At 37.2% G+C, this 18,253-nt stretch overlaps 1 protein-coding gene across 1 annotated transcript in view; it reads left to right on the plus strand.

Moving 5' to 3' along the window:
- The window catches only part of SEMA3A (sema domain, immunoglobulin domain (Ig), short basic domain, secreted, (semaphorin) 3A), a 99,029-nt gene extending 81,686 nt beyond the window's left edge, over positions 1-17,343 (plus strand). Inside the window, exons 11-14 of the mRNA XM_008935756.1 lie at positions 3,814-3,971; positions 8,040-8,107; positions 14,050-14,192; positions 15,771-17,343. Coding sequence (XP_008934004.1) covers positions 3,814-3,971; positions 8,040-8,107; positions 14,050-14,192; positions 15,771-16,226 — 825 coding nt within the window. The 3' untranslated portion in view covers positions 16,227-17,343. The remainder of the gene's footprint in view (positions 1-3,813; positions 3,972-8,039; positions 8,108-14,049; positions 14,193-15,770) is intronic.
- The last annotated feature ends 910 nt before the right edge of the window (positions 17,344-18,253 follow it).

An 18,253-nucleotide genomic window follows, 5' to 3' on the forward strand; every position in this document is an offset into this window, starting at 1 on the left:
ATGTAAACAGCAAAACCGGCACATCCTATTGAATAACTTTAAAGCAATCACTTCATCTTAAAGACCAAAATCTACAAATGCTTCATTAGAAGAAGGTAGCTTAAGTTTTAAATTATATACAACTCAAAGGCTCCCATGCCTCTCTCTATGAGTATGAATTTGGCCTCAAGTGAGAGTGGCTTTGAGCAAGAAAACTTAGGCTTTATGTGCAAAACTAAGCTTTAATATAGCCCCCCTCAAACTCTAATGTCTTTAACTCACAGGAATTACATTTTCTCACTGAAGTTATATATTCATCCTAATTGGGTTCAGAGCCTTAGGCGTGTGTAACTTTATCACCTAACCAACTTCTGCATGATTAGCCATAGACAGAAGCCTCTGGAGGACAGCATCCTAGAGCCACGGCGACACCCTGCAGATGCCTAAGTTCACCATTCTGTGGGAGCCAGGCTTGCTGGGAGTCCCTGGCTACCACTTGGACCTGAGCCTGTCAGGTGGGCCTCCATCATTTTTCCCTTGATTTAAAAATGCAGAAGCAGGCTAAAAGTCAGGCCTGGCTTTCAATCAAAGGTGACTTTTTGTGGAGCAAATTCTCATCTTTTTTTTTTTAGGATCAGGTTTGTGATCCTGTGTTTCAAAAAGTCAGTGGATTTCTGGTAAGATGCGAAAAAAAACGATGAGATCCTTCTCTGATACAGGCCCCCTCCTTTCCCTGAACTCCTGTGAAGAGCATTTGTTTCTCCTTCATAAGACTTTCAATCAAAGGCAAGGCAGAGACCTTCAGAAAGACCTTAGTGACTACTTCTATACTATTTTTCACAAAGTACTGAATTTTACTCAGACATCACTGTTTCTGTCCACAGTAAGCATATAGAAAAGACCGAAAATGTATATCACTTAAACAGCCCCCTGAACTATTCTACATCAGTTACTTTTCAAGATATTAAATTAAATGGAATTTAAACCTCATACTTCCTAAAGTTCCTTTTAAAATTCTGCCCAAGTTGTTCTTTATCTTGGGTTTGGGTTTTTTTTTTAATCTTACTGCAAATGGAAAATACTCCATTATCTATTTGACTTCTAGAGAAAAACTTCATTTTGGGCAGCATCATCGGGCAAACAGAAATCACTGGACTGCTTAAAACATTAGTCTCCTCAGATATCTGGGGGTTTTTACTTCTGCAAGAATTTTTAATGGACAACTTTTTTTTTTTTTTTTCCTCCCACCCTCTGGTTTGTCTGGTAATCAGCTGATTTATTAAATCAACAGCCTCTTGGGAGAGACTCTGCCTAAAAGGCAGTTTGGCTGTGTATGGCAAAGCAAGATTAGACCATTGATGCAAATCATTCTGTTACTGTTTTATGAATTTCATACTGCCTGAACTTCTATACTATTAGTGTCCGGAGTAATGATCACCAGCTGGAGTTGACAATCATGATCAGAAGAGTGGCAAACAGAGCAGCAGCCTTCAGGCTGTGCAGCACCTGAAACACACGCTATAGGTCACTGACTGAACTTCATGAATTTATCTAAAGGACTAGACTCTTTAAGTAACCCTATTTTGGCCTCACTTTATTTTTTCTTAGGTGTTTCTGGTCGTTCTTTAATTCTAAAGACATTTTTTTAGAAATCAGGGTAGGTCTTTAGGTAAAATTAAATTGGTTACAGAGGTACATAGGAAACAATTACACCATTCTTTTTTATTTTCCCATGTGCATTCTCTGGGTTGATTTTTATATTAGTTTCACCACACATTACTACATGCTTATATAGGTATTAATGCGCCAATTATGTAGGACTCAGATCAATACCATCTGGACATTTAAGATACTTAACTGAAGCTCTAATTTGACCTATGCTGTCTCCATAATCAGTAAAGAGAAAAGGCATCCCTTGAGAAATAGTTAGGTCACCTAAGATTTGAATTGCTGCTCTTTTTACTGCAGACATGCCCCTAAGCTGGGTACTTGATTAAGTGGCTTAAATTAGAGAGAATCAGTTTATCATGTCTGCTGCCTGTCATCTGCTTCTCAAGGATACATCACTGACTGGGGGCTGGTATGTACACTTAGGCTTTAGTGTAGAGCTCTGAGGGGTCAAAGATTTTGGCCCAGAGAACGTGAGTTTACAGCCCAGCTATGGCACTGTAACAGATTGAAACAGCTGCTTAAAAGGGGCTTAATTTTCAATTTACCAGTGAATTTTCCTTTGGGTGCTCTTCTTGTCATGTCTTCCCTAAGAAAATACTGGTGTTTATATAAATACACGGGTTGTTTCTGTTTGAACTAATATATCTGAATAACCTGCCAAGATGCTGTCTCTGAAAGAAGTTGACACCTTTTATGAGTGATTTTGTTTTTGCTGTATCCTGGTATTTAGTGGTCATCATTTCTACTTGGTAGGTGACCTCAGCCACCTTCCACACCTGAATTCCCTGGAAATGTTACCTCTGGGATATCACAATGAAGGAGAGGAAGAATTTTGATAACATTTCTTCAAATCCTATTTTTCACACTAGCTTTATGTTTTCTAAGAAAGAAACATTAATACAAATCTATATTTTCTTGGTGGCACTGCTTGGAGTTGGACCTTAGAAAGAAATGTATTAATTGCTCCACCATGAGTGCTGAGTGACAAAGTTTAAGTTTTTGATAGTAAAGTGACAGTGCTTCCAGGACAGAATGATCGTTCCATTTAATTTTTGTTTGTCTATTTATTTTGTTTTTCCCTGGCTTTGCAACTCAGAGGGAACTGGTATTATTTACTACATTTGTACTTGTTTGCTTGGTGAATTAGTGCTAAGCTGACATAGCTCTGTTTGGACTTTCACGTGGGATCAGTAGTTCAGTTTCCTTATGTCCCTCTGGAGACCAGCTTCCCTAATGGACCCCGTGAGTTTGATATCAGAGAGGAAATTGAAAGAGACAAGATATTCTGTTGTGATGCCATACAAAGCTGTAGTTCATTTTATATGCAAAGGTTTTTTATTTACTTCATGGCTTCTTTCTGCATTTGAACTGCATCTTCAACCCAACACTGTTTTTTATCCAAAATAAAGTAAACCAACTTCCCTCATTAAAGATATTCAGTTAGAGAATGTAACTTATAGAAAAGAGTATAAAACAGAATTTTCAGCCATTCAAAGGACTGTATGTATGGCAACACTTCCAAGGTGAACTATCTTAGCATCAATATGAAATAATTTAGTTTGTGTTTCCCCACACATATACACAAATCAAAGTCGTATACTGACTGTAGTGTTTTCCCAGAGCGGGGATCTGAATACAAAAGAAAAAATGGAAGAGTACTTTAATTTTTCTTACTGTTTAGAGAAGCCACCTACAGCTTCATACAAAAATCAACATTTTTCCTATTTGAATTTTTTTTTATCCTGAGGACAATTCTCATTTCTGTAGTATACATAGAATCATAGAATCATAGAATCATTTAGGTTGGAAGGGACCTCCAAGATCATCAAGTCCAACCACCGAGCCACCAGGGCTCCAAAGTCCTCTGCCAAAACAGATCAGAATCTGTCAGGGTTGGAAGGGACCACAAGGATCACCCAGTTCCAACCCCTCTGCCATGAGCAGGGACACCTCCCACTAGACCAGGCTGCCCAGAGCCTCATCCAGCCTGGCCTTAAAGACCTCCAGGGATGGGGCCTCAACCACCACCCTGGGCAACCCATTCAGTGATCCTCAATTGTGTTTGTAGTAGTCCCAACATATTATAACTTTTTTCATGCTTTCCTATAAAAAAACTAGTAATTCACTGTTTTTATAAAATTCTTTTCTTAACTTCTGTAACAGCAACAGCTCTACATCGGCTCAGCCACTGGAGTTTCACAGCTTCCTTTACACCGCTGTGATGTCTATGGAAAAGCATGTGCTGAATGTTGCCTTGCGAGAGACCCTTACTGTGCCTGGGATGGTTCATCTTGCTCACGTTACTTCCCCACTGCTAAGAGGTAGGGACAGTTTCAGATTTGCTATTTGTTTTAACTGATGGTCTCGATATGACCAGAGGGCTTTAGAGATTTTTCATGGGATGTTTAACTGGAGCCCTTTCACTTCCAAAGAAAACAGCTGTGGGAGTTACAAGGAATACGAAGTCCTGGTTGATTTAAAGTGAACACTGCTACTTCTTGCGTTGGCTTAAAATGCTGTTGTAAACATAAATTAAAAAAAAAAAATCAGAAAAAAGTTGTCTCTGAAATGGATTCATAACATTATATTCAGTAAGAAACAACAGAAGAAAAAAAATGCTTTTCTCTAACATGAGGAGGGGGCTTAATATTAAAATAAAAGCACTATCTGCCTAGCAAATTACCCTGCATTTACATGTATTCCAGTTCAAAGAAAATATTTGCAAAGTGTTTGGGCATGAAAGGAAAGCTACTTTTTTACTGATCTATAGCATTATTGTTATTATTCAAAAGTATAACCTATATGTGTTGATGTGCATCTAAGTGCTACCAGATCAGGACAACCTCTATTTTACATTCACACTGTACTGACACTAAATGTTTTGCAGTGCAAAAGTTAAGGGAAAACAGACTCTGCAAGTGAAAAATATAATTTTCATTAAAAAATTTGCAAGTCCTAGTTGACTGGTCTGAAGAGTTAAAATATTTTCTTTGCCTACCTTTATCTCTGAAATTCTTTCTCTTAAAGTATATAAGATACTTACTGAACAGCTGTTAGCTGCTAAATTAAAAATTAGGAATAACTGAATAGCTACTCACTTGCAAATAAAAACAGATATTGGTGTAGTGTTGAGATTCCCATGATAAACTGGTTAAAATTATAAAAAAAAAATCTCTGCTTACATTAAATGGAACATGCCAAACATCTCACACTTCTAAAGAAACACAAAGTCCAGGGGTTTATATGCATAAGGAGCCTTTATTCTAAAATTAGTAGCAAATAGTTGAGAATGTAGGGACTCTGAATTCCAGATTTGGACTGGTTGTTGCAGGAAATGTGGTAAAGGGTGGGAAGTAGCAATTGTGTTACAGACTTTTCAGATGGAGGGGATTAGAATTTCAAGGTTTGCATTACAATGTATCCTAAACAAATACTGCTGACAAATAAAAAAGCTGCTTATGGAACATCAGGTTCTATTTTGCACCAGGAAACAAAGTTAATCTGAGACAAGCTTTTTTGCGAAATTCTTTCAAAAAGAATTAAAAAGGAGGAACTAAACCCATCTCAAAAGAAGAGCTGGTCAGATTTTCTCAGCTGTATGGGCTAAATTCAGATTTGTGTTTGGAGCACATCAGTTTGTCTGTACAAGGAGGAAAGAGAGGAGAGGGAGCAGTGAGGTTTTCAAGGAGAGTCTGAAAGATAGATTTGATCTGAAAGTTTTAAGGGCTAGAAATCAGTGTGGTTGAGCACTGCCTCTGAGTCAAAGGGGACAGTAAGGCCAGGAATCACTGAATCACTTTTCTGCTACCTCCCTACTAATATTTCTGCCTGAACCTCGTCCTTTCTTAGCATTCACTGGTACACATTCCTAATCCAGCCCATCTCAAAATATCTCAAGACCTATGTAGTACATCATCCTGTCAATCATCTCCTTACAATGATGGAAGAAATAGGGCTCATTTGTCTTTTCCTTACCTGTCTCTGTGATTTATTAAGCAGCAGACCAAGTTCACTGTCGCTATCAGGGGTAAAGGGACTGGGACCACTTGTTGCTGGGGCCAAAATGGATTGAATAGCTACAGGAAAATCTTGGGGTGCAGCATTTACTCTTCTTGAGGTCACTATGAAAGCAAAAGTAAGTCCTGGAAGGCTGGGATCCTGACAATGCATTTAGAAAAAGCTATTGTCCCTCCCTCTTGTCCCTATTTTTCCCTTGGTAGCAGCAACAGAATAAAGGTCTGTGCTACTGGGGGAGAGGACCCTCTGTCTACCTGGTACCTGCTGTACCCACTGCCTCAAGCTGGCTTTGAATGGGTGTATGACAAAATCAGCATTGCTGGAAACAGCTTTAATGTCAACATTTTCGTAATAATGAATCCTTGTAATGTTAGGCTCCAGAAATATTGGGAGAGCTGAGTCCTTAGGCAATTGCACAGATGCTTTGCTAATAGTTGGTTTGGGGTTTTGGTTTTTTTTGTTTTGTTTTGTTTTGTTTTGTTTTAAAAAGGAGCTTTTTATGAGCCATGATTTTAATTTACTTTTCTCTTTTTTTTTTTTTTTTTTTTTTTGTGTGTGTGTGTGTATTTTACAAGTCTGAATAGACAGTTCAGAGCTCCTGTAGTGCAACCACTTAACTTTACCCCATGCAGATGTATTCTGGTTTGTATTTCATAAATCATTGTGTTGATACAATGGGGATATGTGTGACATTTTCCTGAGATTCTAACTAAATATCTCATCAAACTCTATTGACAGTAATATGAGTCGTTCCAAAGACTTCTTTTCTACAAATAGCATCCTATAAATATGCTGCATTTCAAAATTTAAGAAAGAGTAACAAAAATTTATGGTTCCTTATGTTTTGGTGTATTTTTATACATTGGTAATGAGTAATATGAAGAGAATATCTGAAATTAGAACTTTTTTGAATCATATATCAATCAACAGAAGGTTGCTTCTTATTAAAGCATTCTAATTCACTAGGATAATTTGAAAGAAGTTTTTATTCAGAAAGATATAAAAAATACACATTATTTCAATACTTCACATTACTAATCTTACTTTTAACATTTAAAAAAATTGCAGTGGATAAAAAATGGTCAAAATCTTTCGTCCCAGAAGAGTCATCTGTGCAGCTGATGGTGCCTTTGTGAGAACTCGGTATATGCTGATGCTGAACTGTTAGCCAGAGTCTGTAAACGGGGCTAGTGAACAGAAGAGAGATGGCCTCTGTACTGCCGAACAATGGCTTTTTAAAAATGTGAGCTGTTGTCACAAGGGAGTGACCAACGGTGCTTTTACAAGGCTACTTGACTTTTTGCATATCCGTTGCTGCATGCTATAATCTGAAATCACAGCATTGTTCAGCAGCCTAATCCTCTTTGTTCTCCTCTAATTTTGCAAGCCCTCAGGCTTTCTCTGATTCCTCAAGTAAAGTGCTCACACTTGAAACACATCTTTGTTTGCCTTGTTCTTTTTTTTTATATGAAAGGCTTTTCTCTGGTTTAGTTGAATTTTGTGACACAGCTATTTAAATAAAAATAGGACCAGACAAAGAGAGAAAAACAAATGCAAAATAAAGCTGTATTAAAAAGCTTTATTCTGTGGAATACAACAATTTTTGGCACAGATCAATATGTTTTCAAAAAAAAAAGCCAGTGAAAATCAAGCTGGGGGAAGACTATACTATGTTAAATGGACATGCAATAAAAGCCAGAACCCAGACTGAAGCTACAAATAATGGAATAAATGACATTTCAAATTCTTCCTATCCAAATGTTTTATTCAGTTTATTCTAAAGGCAAAGCCATTTGCAACAAGTTTGGAAAAGGTTTTAGCAGAACTGTTTTGGTGAGATCTGTAGTGGCTGAAATGATCTATGCATTTAGCTTAGGTTCTGCAGAAAATACAGCACTTTGAAATTCTTTCAAAGCCATCCATCCTAACATTTCATTCTACTAAAAGATGGTGTGATACTTGAAGTATTTTCTGTGCTTGAAGAAAAGCTGTGGCTTCTTCGTGTATTTTGTTGCATGTATGGTGCTGTATGCGTTTTAAACTTTAGCAGTCCCTGTGTCTATGAATCAAGTAATGAATTTATCTGTGATCAATATTGTCAACACAGTTAAAGCAAACTTCTAGACTCGGTGTACATGAGACATGTTTTTACCATTTTCTGAAGGCATTACCCATAAAACTAAAGGCTAATTCTACAAACCGTAATGATGCAGGAATACAGTGGTACCAATATGATTTCCTTTCTAGTGTTGTTTAGGTGCACTTGTGACCTACGTAATTATGTATACGGTCAATTTGTTCCTCTTTAGTCATGGCAAATGTGAATGCTGACCACTGAGAAGGTCACTAACAGTTTTCAAATATGTTTTCAGACGTACTAGACGACAAGACATACGAAATGGAGACCCACTTACCCACTGCTCAGACCTGCAGCATCATGGTGAGTTAAGGGTATGACTGAAGTACGTCTAATCTGTATGTAATTTACAGACATGCAGTCTGTAAATGTCTGTGAAAACACATGAATGGTTTGTTGGTGTAATTGTCTTGAACATCTGGGAAAGATGAATATAATACATCATTATCCCAATTTAGATTGCTTACAATGGCCTGGATCAGACACTGAAAACTATTTTCTTCAAGTTAACAGTTTTAAGCATGTCATTTTTTTCTGCTTCGCTTACCTGATAATACCATATCATCAGACTTGACATATGTCAGAAAATAGTCATATCTCCTTCAGAACAGCAGGTATGTGCATGTTGCTTCATATAGTTTGCATAGGACGGTAATCAAACACATAATTAACTACACTGGCTAAATGTGGAATGGTCTTTGTTGTAATTGCCACACCAGCAGCTGTTAAGATCAGGATGTTCCTTGCAGTAGGCCTGTTCCATGTGCTTTCTTTGACATTTTGGGGGCTTGGGCTTTGTTGATTGTTTCATTTTCACAGTTTATTGACCAGACCTTCCCTTCTTGATTTGTTTGTCTGGTAAACTTCTCACAGTTACTAATTTGTTGCCAAACTCTTCAGAAGAACTTTGCTCAGAAAATGAAAAATGTCCATTTTGCTGTAGGTGAAGAGAACACTTAGGAAATACTTCCCTCTGCTGGAAAAAATGATACTCATCTTTGTGGTACATTTATAATAACAGTTAAACCACTGGAAAGATTTCTGGGATAAATAAAGAAGGGGTGGCTGAAAATGGAGATACCTCAAAATCCCCATGTCATTTCAGTCTTGTAATGGCAAGAATAGCAAGTTGTACTTTTGTGTCAGCTATTAATCACCACCATTGCATTTCAGCAGTAGTTTTCTATATCTTCCTTATTAATCGTTTAAAACACACAGCTAATATTGCTAAAGCTTTACTTGTTATTTTTGATTGTTAGACTCATGCCAAGCTACTCAGAGGGGTAAAGGATTTGGAGAAGTGCATGAATAAACTATGATCAATATGCAGTTGTCAAGTTTTGAGAACTCATGAATGCACAACTAGTTTAGGTTTGAACTAGTCAATGTGGAGTAAGAGAAAACTCACAGATTTCCAGTTGCATGGTATCTGTTAATGCTTATACAGTGCAGATGAGACCATCCATGTATTTAGGTTGAGATGGCATTTTCTGTTCCCCCATAGGAAAATTTCACCAGGCACTAAATGTGGGTTTTATTACCAGAAGCAGAAGGATGGCTTAGCTTTACCATTTTACTATCTACACGTTTTACCCATGAGTAAAATTATGATCTGGGCTGCTACCTGTCCATTTTTTTTTAATGTTCTCTTGCCCCTGCTAGCTGTGCTTTATACAACTGTAGGTCTGTTCTTTATCTTCATAGACAAGAAAAGGATTTCACAACACTTTGCTTTTTATATCTTGCCATGTTTGGTTAACGTATTTGGCTAAAAGATATCTTCTGTCCAAAGGAAAGAGAGTAATCTAGTGCAGTTTTTTTTCATGACAACAATCACGAGAACTCAAGGTCAGGAAAAAGCTATTATATGCTACACCTAATCACAAGGAACTTCAATACAGCTTTGTCAAAATTAGCAGAGCAAGTAAGAGGGCGGATATCACTGCAAATTTTACTTAATGGTGAAATGAAGACAGTTTGATTAGAAGGATTGGTAACTTGCAAAAACTGGGGGGGATGCAATTCTGGATCCTAGATTTAAGGATGTGCTGTCAAAATACTTCATAAATGTTTTAGATTGCTCTCAAGTGAAATTTTCTCTAAATTAATTCTGAGTTGTAAATCTATAGAGTTATCCTACACTTGTCATTTACACAGGATCATTTATTGTAAAGGCAGCTGCATGGCCTATGAACTTCCTATGTCAACTTACTCTGAGATTTTCTGTGGTTATGTAGTGCTTTCCTGGGCAGGGATGAAGAATTGGGTTTGTCTATACCCAAAAATAAGCTCCAGCAATCAGATGATTGCTCACTTGCTCACGTGTTCCTTTGCAGTAACTGCCATTTGATTCACCACGTGAACCAACAGAAACAAGCAAAAAGAAAAATTTCTTAGTGTATATCTCACTTTTAAAGATGTTGCAGAAACTTAATTTTATATCAGTCTGAAGCAACAATGCATTTAGTAAGGTTTAGGTGGCTCTTTCAGTTGCTGTCTTGGGCAAATGTGTAAGTACTATCAAGAAATTAATCAAGTTTTTTTTTTTTTAAGATTTTTTTTTTTAAGAATTTGTAAATGAAAAGGCACCTTTTTTATGAGATTTATCCCAGGGAAAGCTTAAAGAATCACACTGGATTTAACTATAGAGTGACATTCATTCATCTGCAAAGTAATCTTGGTAAAATACTTAGCCTTCAATACCTTTGGTTATGTCAGAAGTTATGTATTTAAAGGATATTTATCAGGATAGTAAATTGATACTGCAGTTGGGTCCATTTGGGGAATTGCAGATCTCAGAAAGGATTTTGGGTTGAATTTCATAACCAGCTTAATGACTTTTATAAATTTTCAGTTCCGCCAGCTCCTCTCCCAATTTTTCCAGACTTTCATTCTTCCTTTTAGTCTCTTCAGTTTCTCCCTCTGTCCCAGAGCTGCACTCTGATCCTGTGATTATTCTGTCACTTCTGCTTCCTTTCTTGGACTCCACATGCTCAATATTATATGATTTTATAGACATTTCTGGACCTTCTTTTTCTCCCTTAAATCATGGAAATGGAATTTGAAGGATGTCTTAAATCCCTCCTGTCTCATTGCATGACTGCCAACCACACTATGTTTTCTGGACCTGTAAGGAAATTTAAAGAGGGCTTCTGCCACTTTCCATGGTAATCCCTAAGATGCTAGAATGCCATGAACCAGATTCAGGAAAATACTCAGAATTTTGAAATTATGTCAGAACATTCACCTTCAAGGTAAATTCCATGAAAACTTGTGTTTAGCTTCTTACATACTAATATTACTTAGAAACTAAAAATGATCAAAGGAATGAAACGCCTCTCCTTTGAGGAAACACAGAGTTGTAGTTGTTTGTCTTGGAGAAGAGAAGGCTCTGTGAAGAAGTTACTCTGATCTTTTAATACTTAAAGGGGGCCTATAAGAAAGATAGGCACAATCTTTTTAGCAGGGTCTGTTGCAACAGGACAAGGGGTGATAGTTTTAAACTAAAAAAAGGGGATATTTTGGTATAAGGGAGATAGTTTTGCAATGAGGGTGGTGAAACACTAGCACAGCTTGCCCAGAGAGGTGGTAGATGCCTCATCCCTGGAAACATTCGAGGTTAGATTGGACAGGGCTCTGAGCAACTTGATCTTGTTGATGGCCCTGATCAGTTCATACAAGTTGGACTAGATGGCCTTTAAAGGTCCCTTCCAACTCAAAACATTCTGTGATTATAAAGATATCTTAGGTATCTAAATTCTCCAGCAGAAACTTCTCTATGTATTTAAAAGTATGCTGGTCATGTGCCCTTGCCAAATAGGTATTTATTTTTGTCCTTTGTACTGATATTTAGGGTCTAAAAGACTGTCTCCTTAGATCCATTGAGACCAGTGTTACATGTGCTCTGCTTTTATATAATTACACTTGGACTACGTTGCGTTCAGGAAAATATAGTCAAATGGTGCTGCAAGCCACCTAGTTAGTAATTTGCTGGTTAAATCAAGTTTTTAGGATGTGGGATAAGAAGACTCAAAATCCATTTAAGCTTGGGAGGTTGACTTCATTTGATAGCTCTATTTTCAATACAAGCACCCAAAATATTGGATTGCTTATGTTGAAGTTGAGGCATTATACAACCATGATTCAGGTTCATGGAGCCTTGGAGACAGGAACTGAAATAGAGCATGCATACTAGAATGAAATCCCTGTGTTTCCATCCTAGAGTGAAATCCCCATTTTTACGTCCTTTATTCTGAAAGCCTGTAAAACTATACTTCACAGAAACACATCCCTGGACTAGTAGCATGTATGTCCCAGGCTACAAAAGGGGACATTTGCTACTGACTGCCTTATGCTGCATCCCTAAATGTGCTATCTGTTGTGGATGCCAGTTCAGATATTTAACTACTTCTTGTTGATTATATGAGGATCTTTGTCTGCCTGCTCAGCTGTGTGAATTCTGTTCATAATGAGACCACCTAACTTGAAACAGAAGAGTCAGGGCTTCAGACAGCCATTCACAATGTTGAATCTGGACCCATGAGTTATCAGCCAGCCTTTTCATTTCTAGTCTTTATTGTATCGCTTCTAGTTCTGTTCAGTTAATCTCTGCACATACTTTCAGTTCCTCTGTTTCACTGACACAAATTCGCTCCTGCTTCATCTCAGCTATTTCCACTGGTACCCTTGGTTACGTTCTCCTCCAGCAGCCTTCTCTTGTTCCTTTGCTTTCTAATTCATTCCTCCATTGCTCTCCATGTCCCAAAAGCTGCACTGACATTTTTCATAGGCATGTGGCTTCTGAGAGATGTCATAAAAGTTATTCAGTTAGTCAGTTATATAGCACCCCACTTACTTGCTGGAAAGGCTCACAATCCAGCAGAGGAAAGCAAGCTACCCCACTCCCTATTTGCTTGGTGTTAATAGGCCATTTGATGTTTCCTTACTGAGAACTGGGCAAGCACCAGTTCCTATTCTGTCTCACATCCTTTCTCCCATCCTCTCTTAGGGCTGCAAATCATTATGGAAAGACATGTGATTGCTGTATCAGTGTAAGCCAGGAGCTCGGTTTTAGTTTTACCTTTGGCGCAGTCGTGTAGCAAACAGCCTGTGTTTGCTAAACAGCGTGGCCGACGTGGTAAAGGCACAGTGAATGCAAAAAAAAAATTGACAAAGGATTTCTCTGAAAGCGTTTTAATTAGGCATCATTTTCCTGTTAAAATATATCAAAAGAAGTTCCTTAAAGATTTCCAGTGCTAAAGATCAAAAGTTGAAAATGGAAAGAAAGACAAATAATGGCAAAGAGACAGGAAACCCCATGAGATCAACACAGTGTTAAATAGCTTAGCAACCCCTTCCTCCCCATCTATTCTCCAGGATTATTGTACTGTTACCACTTAAGTCCATAACAGCATTTTAAAGAGCTAAGGTGGAGAGCTGAAATATGATGCCTTACAGCCTCTGCGGTATTGGAGAAGAGTCAAATACCATATAAGTCCTATAGCTATGTGATATTTCCAGCAAGTGGATAAATATCTTGAAACATTGTTCTTACAAAAGGAAGTAATTTATTTAACCTTCTTTTTCCCCTCCCATAATGTCTGGTTTATTAACCTCATTACATTTCCATAAATTATATCAGTATGAAAGGAAACGATTAATTGAAGATTGTTTCCTCAAAAACATTATTCGTGGTCATTAACAGCTTCAGCAAACTGCAGTGCCATATAATCTAAACACATTATACTACTTTAAATAGCCTCATGTTTTATTACTTTGCTTTAAAGTATTATGGTCATAGAGCCCAGGAGGCATCATTACAGATATTCTGCAACTACAGCCGGAATTTTCTCACTGCATACAGTTGACTGTTAAAAATTCTTGTCGTGTCCTAGATGTTTTCCTTGATGAATAATAATGAGGTTTACACAAAATTTCACAATGAAATTCATTAACTTCACATATTGAGATGTTAGCAGCTGTTAGGATTTAAAATACAAAAATAAAATTTAAAAAATCTACTAAGGATGGTTCCTTACAAAGATAAAGATATTGATCAGGATTTTCCAAACATCATGCTGGTATCAGGGAATTTTTCTTTTAAAGTTTTTAACTCTAAACACCTTAAGGGAACCCAATTTCTAAACAAACAAATTTGCTTAGCAGTTAAGATTTTTCTTTCTTAGTAATTTTAATTTTTTTGTTTGTTTGTTTATTTGTTTTTTTTCTTCTTCCTTGCTTTACAGATAACCCAAGTGGTCAGACCCTGGAGGAAAAGATTATCTATGGAGTAGAGAATAGCAGCACTTTTCTTGAGTGCAGTCCAAAATCTCAGCGTGCTGTAGTCTACTGGCAATTTCAGAAGCAAAATGATGACCGCAAAGAAGAGGTACAGTAGAAAAAATACAGAGATTCAACTAGTCTTCTCTCTGAAGATATGCTTGAATCAGAGTCCTTCCTAGAATAATGTCCAAATGTATTTAAGTTTATCTGAATTTTTCTGGTATCTTATAATTCAAAAATTCTTCACCATATTCTTCCTCTTACCCCTATAAAATCCCATAAGCTCTCTAATGGGTTTTACAGACTGTTGCATCAGAAAGCACTCATATCCTCTCCCTCGTCAGACCCCCTGCAAAACTTGTTGGATTCCTCTTAGATATCTCAGAAATACAGAAAGCTAGCATGCTACCTAAGTGTGGCCTATAACATTACACAGGGATTGTATTGAATTTAAATATTACAAAGATCTTAAAACCCCTTCTGAAAAAAAGCCTAACTGCATTGATCTAATTATACTATTTGACTGAAACACAGTGTAACAGCAGCATTTCCTATGTACTGTAAGAGTTTACTGCAGGTAAGACAGAGAGAGAAAGAAGAACCGGGAACTGTAGTGGACACAGGGGTGTGAAAACTTGTTGGATTTTTTTTATGAAAAGCAATACTCATAGAGGGAAGAACATTGACTTTTTCTGCCTGCATTACACTAAGGTGATACTTTATTTTTCTCCTTCTCTTGTCACCAACATTCTTATGTTATTACTCACTCAGATTCTCCAGTCATGTTGCTATCAAGCTAGGTCACATAGATCTTAAGAGAATAATCTACTCTGGTAGGGTGAGAGATCAGGCTGGGAAACAAAAACTTGTTTGTTGAAGTGAAGCATTTGTAAATATACCAAAACTACTCTGAAGCATTTATCTTTTTCTAAAGCACGTGCTAAATACTTCATTACATTAGCAACTTCAGATATTTTTGGCATTTGCTTTGTTTGTGTAATAGTAAATTATTTAGAATTTATTCTTGATGGAGAGAGCAGCAAACAGGTTTGTGCCCTTTCTGACTGCAGCAACATGTGCATTCAAAGAAGGAAATTGTAATCTAGATATTAAGAAATTCAGAAAAAAAATATAATATTTTGGATAGCTGTTTTTTTAATATTAAAATTTTGAGAGTGAATGCTTACTGTTCTTCATAAATTCTCCACTTTTGCAGAACCCACTTCCATGCAAAAGGGCTTTTGTAGTAAGAACAATAGGAAGGCAGAGAAACTTTCCCACAAAGGAAGGCTTGACTAAAAGAGAATGGTAAATGTGACCTCGGTAACATAGACAAATGCATCCATGTTGACTCTGCTGATTATAGGCTTGCGTCTTCTGTAATCTTACCAGCAAATCCATCTGACAGAGTTGATACAAATTTTTGTTTAGCAGCAGTAGGGACTAGGGAGTAAATTCTTAATCCCCCAAACACTTTTCTGTACATCAGTTATTTTCCCAGAGTGTTTGAAACTTCCACAAATACAGATGACTGTCAAGGGGTTTTCCATTATGCAGTTTTGGGGACCTTTGGTCAAGTTTTACCAGCAGAAAAAAACAGTACTAAGGAACTAGTTTGTTTAGGGGATAATGTTGCATATACATACAAGATAACTATTGAAATTACCACTTTTTTCCAACATAGATAAAAGTGGATGATCGCGTGATCCGGACAGAACAGGGCTTATTGCTACGAAGTCTTCAACGGAGGGACTCTGGTATTTATTTTTGTCATGCTGTGGAGCATGGCTTCATGCAAACGTTGCTCAAAGTGACCCTGGAAGTAATTGATACTGATCATCTAGAAGAGCTGCTCCATAAAGAAGAAGATGGAGATTCTTCCAAGTCCAAGGATGCTACCAATAGCATGACGCCCAGTCAAAAGATCTGGTATAGAGACTTCATGCAGTTAATCAATCACCCTAATCTCAACACAATGGATGAGTTCTGTGAGCAGGTTTGGAAAAGAGACCGCAAACAACGCCGGCAAAGGCCTGCCAATGCGCAGGTGAATACAAATAAGTGGAAGCACCTACAGGAGAATAAAAAAGGTAGGAACAGGAGGACCCATGAATTTGAAAGGGCACCACGGAGTGTCTGAGCTACGTTACCTCTAGGAACCTCATCCAAGTAGAAACTTGTATAGACAGATAACTGGAAAAAAAATGCAATATTCATGAACTTTTTCATGGCATTATGTGGATGTTTACAAGAGTGGAAAGTTCAAACAATTTCCACCAGGTTTGAATAAAATCCATTTCTAACTTTCCTAGTAAGGCCTTCCTCTCTGCTCTCATTCTAAGACCAGAAAGACCAGAGTTTCAAGGAAGATCAATCACTCGGACCTAGCTTACTGCTCAAAAAGTTCTACAAGTGTGCAGCAGGCAATTTTTGCTTTCTCTTTTGCCTGAGATACAAGCAAAATGCTGTTATTTCATGCTGTCATCTTAAAGAAAAGAAAAATCCCACCTTTCATCATCAACACTAGCATTTCTAGACTTATATATAAAACTGCATGAACGCATTAAGCTGATGAACATCTAAACACATGATTGGACACAAAGATTTTGTTCTTGTTTTGTCTACCAGTTCTCCTGTTTATATGTACTAGAAGAGGAAAAACAATACTGAATGCGATTGTTTGTGGAAATCTGAACAACATAAGCCATCCATTATCTGGAAGAACAAAAAAGTGTGGAGTACACTGGCCTACTACTGATGACTTCTTTCAGCTTTGATCTAAAGATGTATTTTATTAAAACTATAATTTAAATGTACCATGAAAAATATGCAGCAAACATTAGCTCTTTTCTAAAATAGATTAGACTTTTTGTCTTAGAAATATTGTACTTTCTAATTATTGGTTTAGTGGAAAAAAAAAATACAACTTCCAATTATGAGCTGCTTTATTCTTTTGTTTGGAAACTCTTCCAGGGGAGTTAGTCACACTGCAGTTAACCTCCTCCCCTCTCAGTAATCTATGACATGTAACTTCAAAACAACTTTAAAACTAAGCTATTTTAACATGAAAGTCACTGTATAGGATGGAAGTCTTCTGCATTCTTCTTTTCTAAGTATGGTATTTGGAATGATTAAACTTGTATAATACCTTGCTATAGATTGAACCAACGAAGAGAAGAGCATTGATTTTCAGTTGTATATTTTTTTTTTTTTTAATTAAAAAAAGTAAATAGCATTAAAATACCCTCTACTAATTACACTCTTGCTTTCTTGGTTCGTAAATATTTGTGAATGCTAGTATTTAAATACTGTGGCTCATAGACTGTCATATATCCATGAGCAAAGCTCACATTCAGTTTAAGGAGTTTTGTTCCCAGCTCAGTGGTAGAAATATGTCCACACTACTGATTCTCAGTGCTCTATTCTTTCTGTGGGCCACATCACCCAGACGCAAAGAACCAGCACTAGGCCACATAAGTAGTAACCTCAAAGCCAGCACTCTGTTTTAAGATCTAAGGGACAGTTTTATCTGTGGGTGAAGTCTGCTGCTGTAGTAAACTGATGAAGTTCAGCTTAAGACTAGCTTATACTAACAGATAATTTGGTCCTGTACTTCTGTCTTATTCTATATACAGGAGAGCAACAGGGTAAAACAGACAATGTACTTTCACCATAAGTGTCAGTTTAGGGTTATAAGTAGTGGATTTATTCACCTCAGCACAGATGTGCCTTTGGTCCCCAGTTCTATGGCGTCCAGTTCTTTTGAGATCATCTTTCTCCAGCCTCCCATATTTTACCTTGGTAGAGTCTGTAAATGACATAATTTCAAGTAATGTCATTGTGGGGAAAATTACTAGAACAAAGTCCTTAGTTTGCTAAAGGAGCCTTTATATAAAAGTGTGTCTGTATTGATGACTGATCTGTTTTGTTGTTATTCACTCCAGATTATTTTATTTATCAATCACTACACTATTAGCCTTATCAGCTACAATATAACACAACTACTGTGACAGCTTCTTTCACAATATGTCCCAATCTCCTTGCCACTCACCAATTCAAGTATCCTTCTGATTAATGAAGCCTTGGCCTCTTACCTCCATAGCAATTGGATTGTCACTAACTGCCCAGGCACTTTAGTCTCTTTTGAATCTTTGCAGGGGATGAACT

The sequence above is a fragment of the Merops nubicus genome, unplaced genomic scaffold (assembly GCF_000691845.1).
Source record: "Merops nubicus isolate BGI_N331 unplaced genomic scaffold, ASM69184v1 scaffold13862, whole genome shotgun sequence".
Taxonomy (NCBI): Eukaryota; Metazoa; Chordata; class Aves; order Coraciiformes; family Meropidae; genus Merops; species Merops nubicus.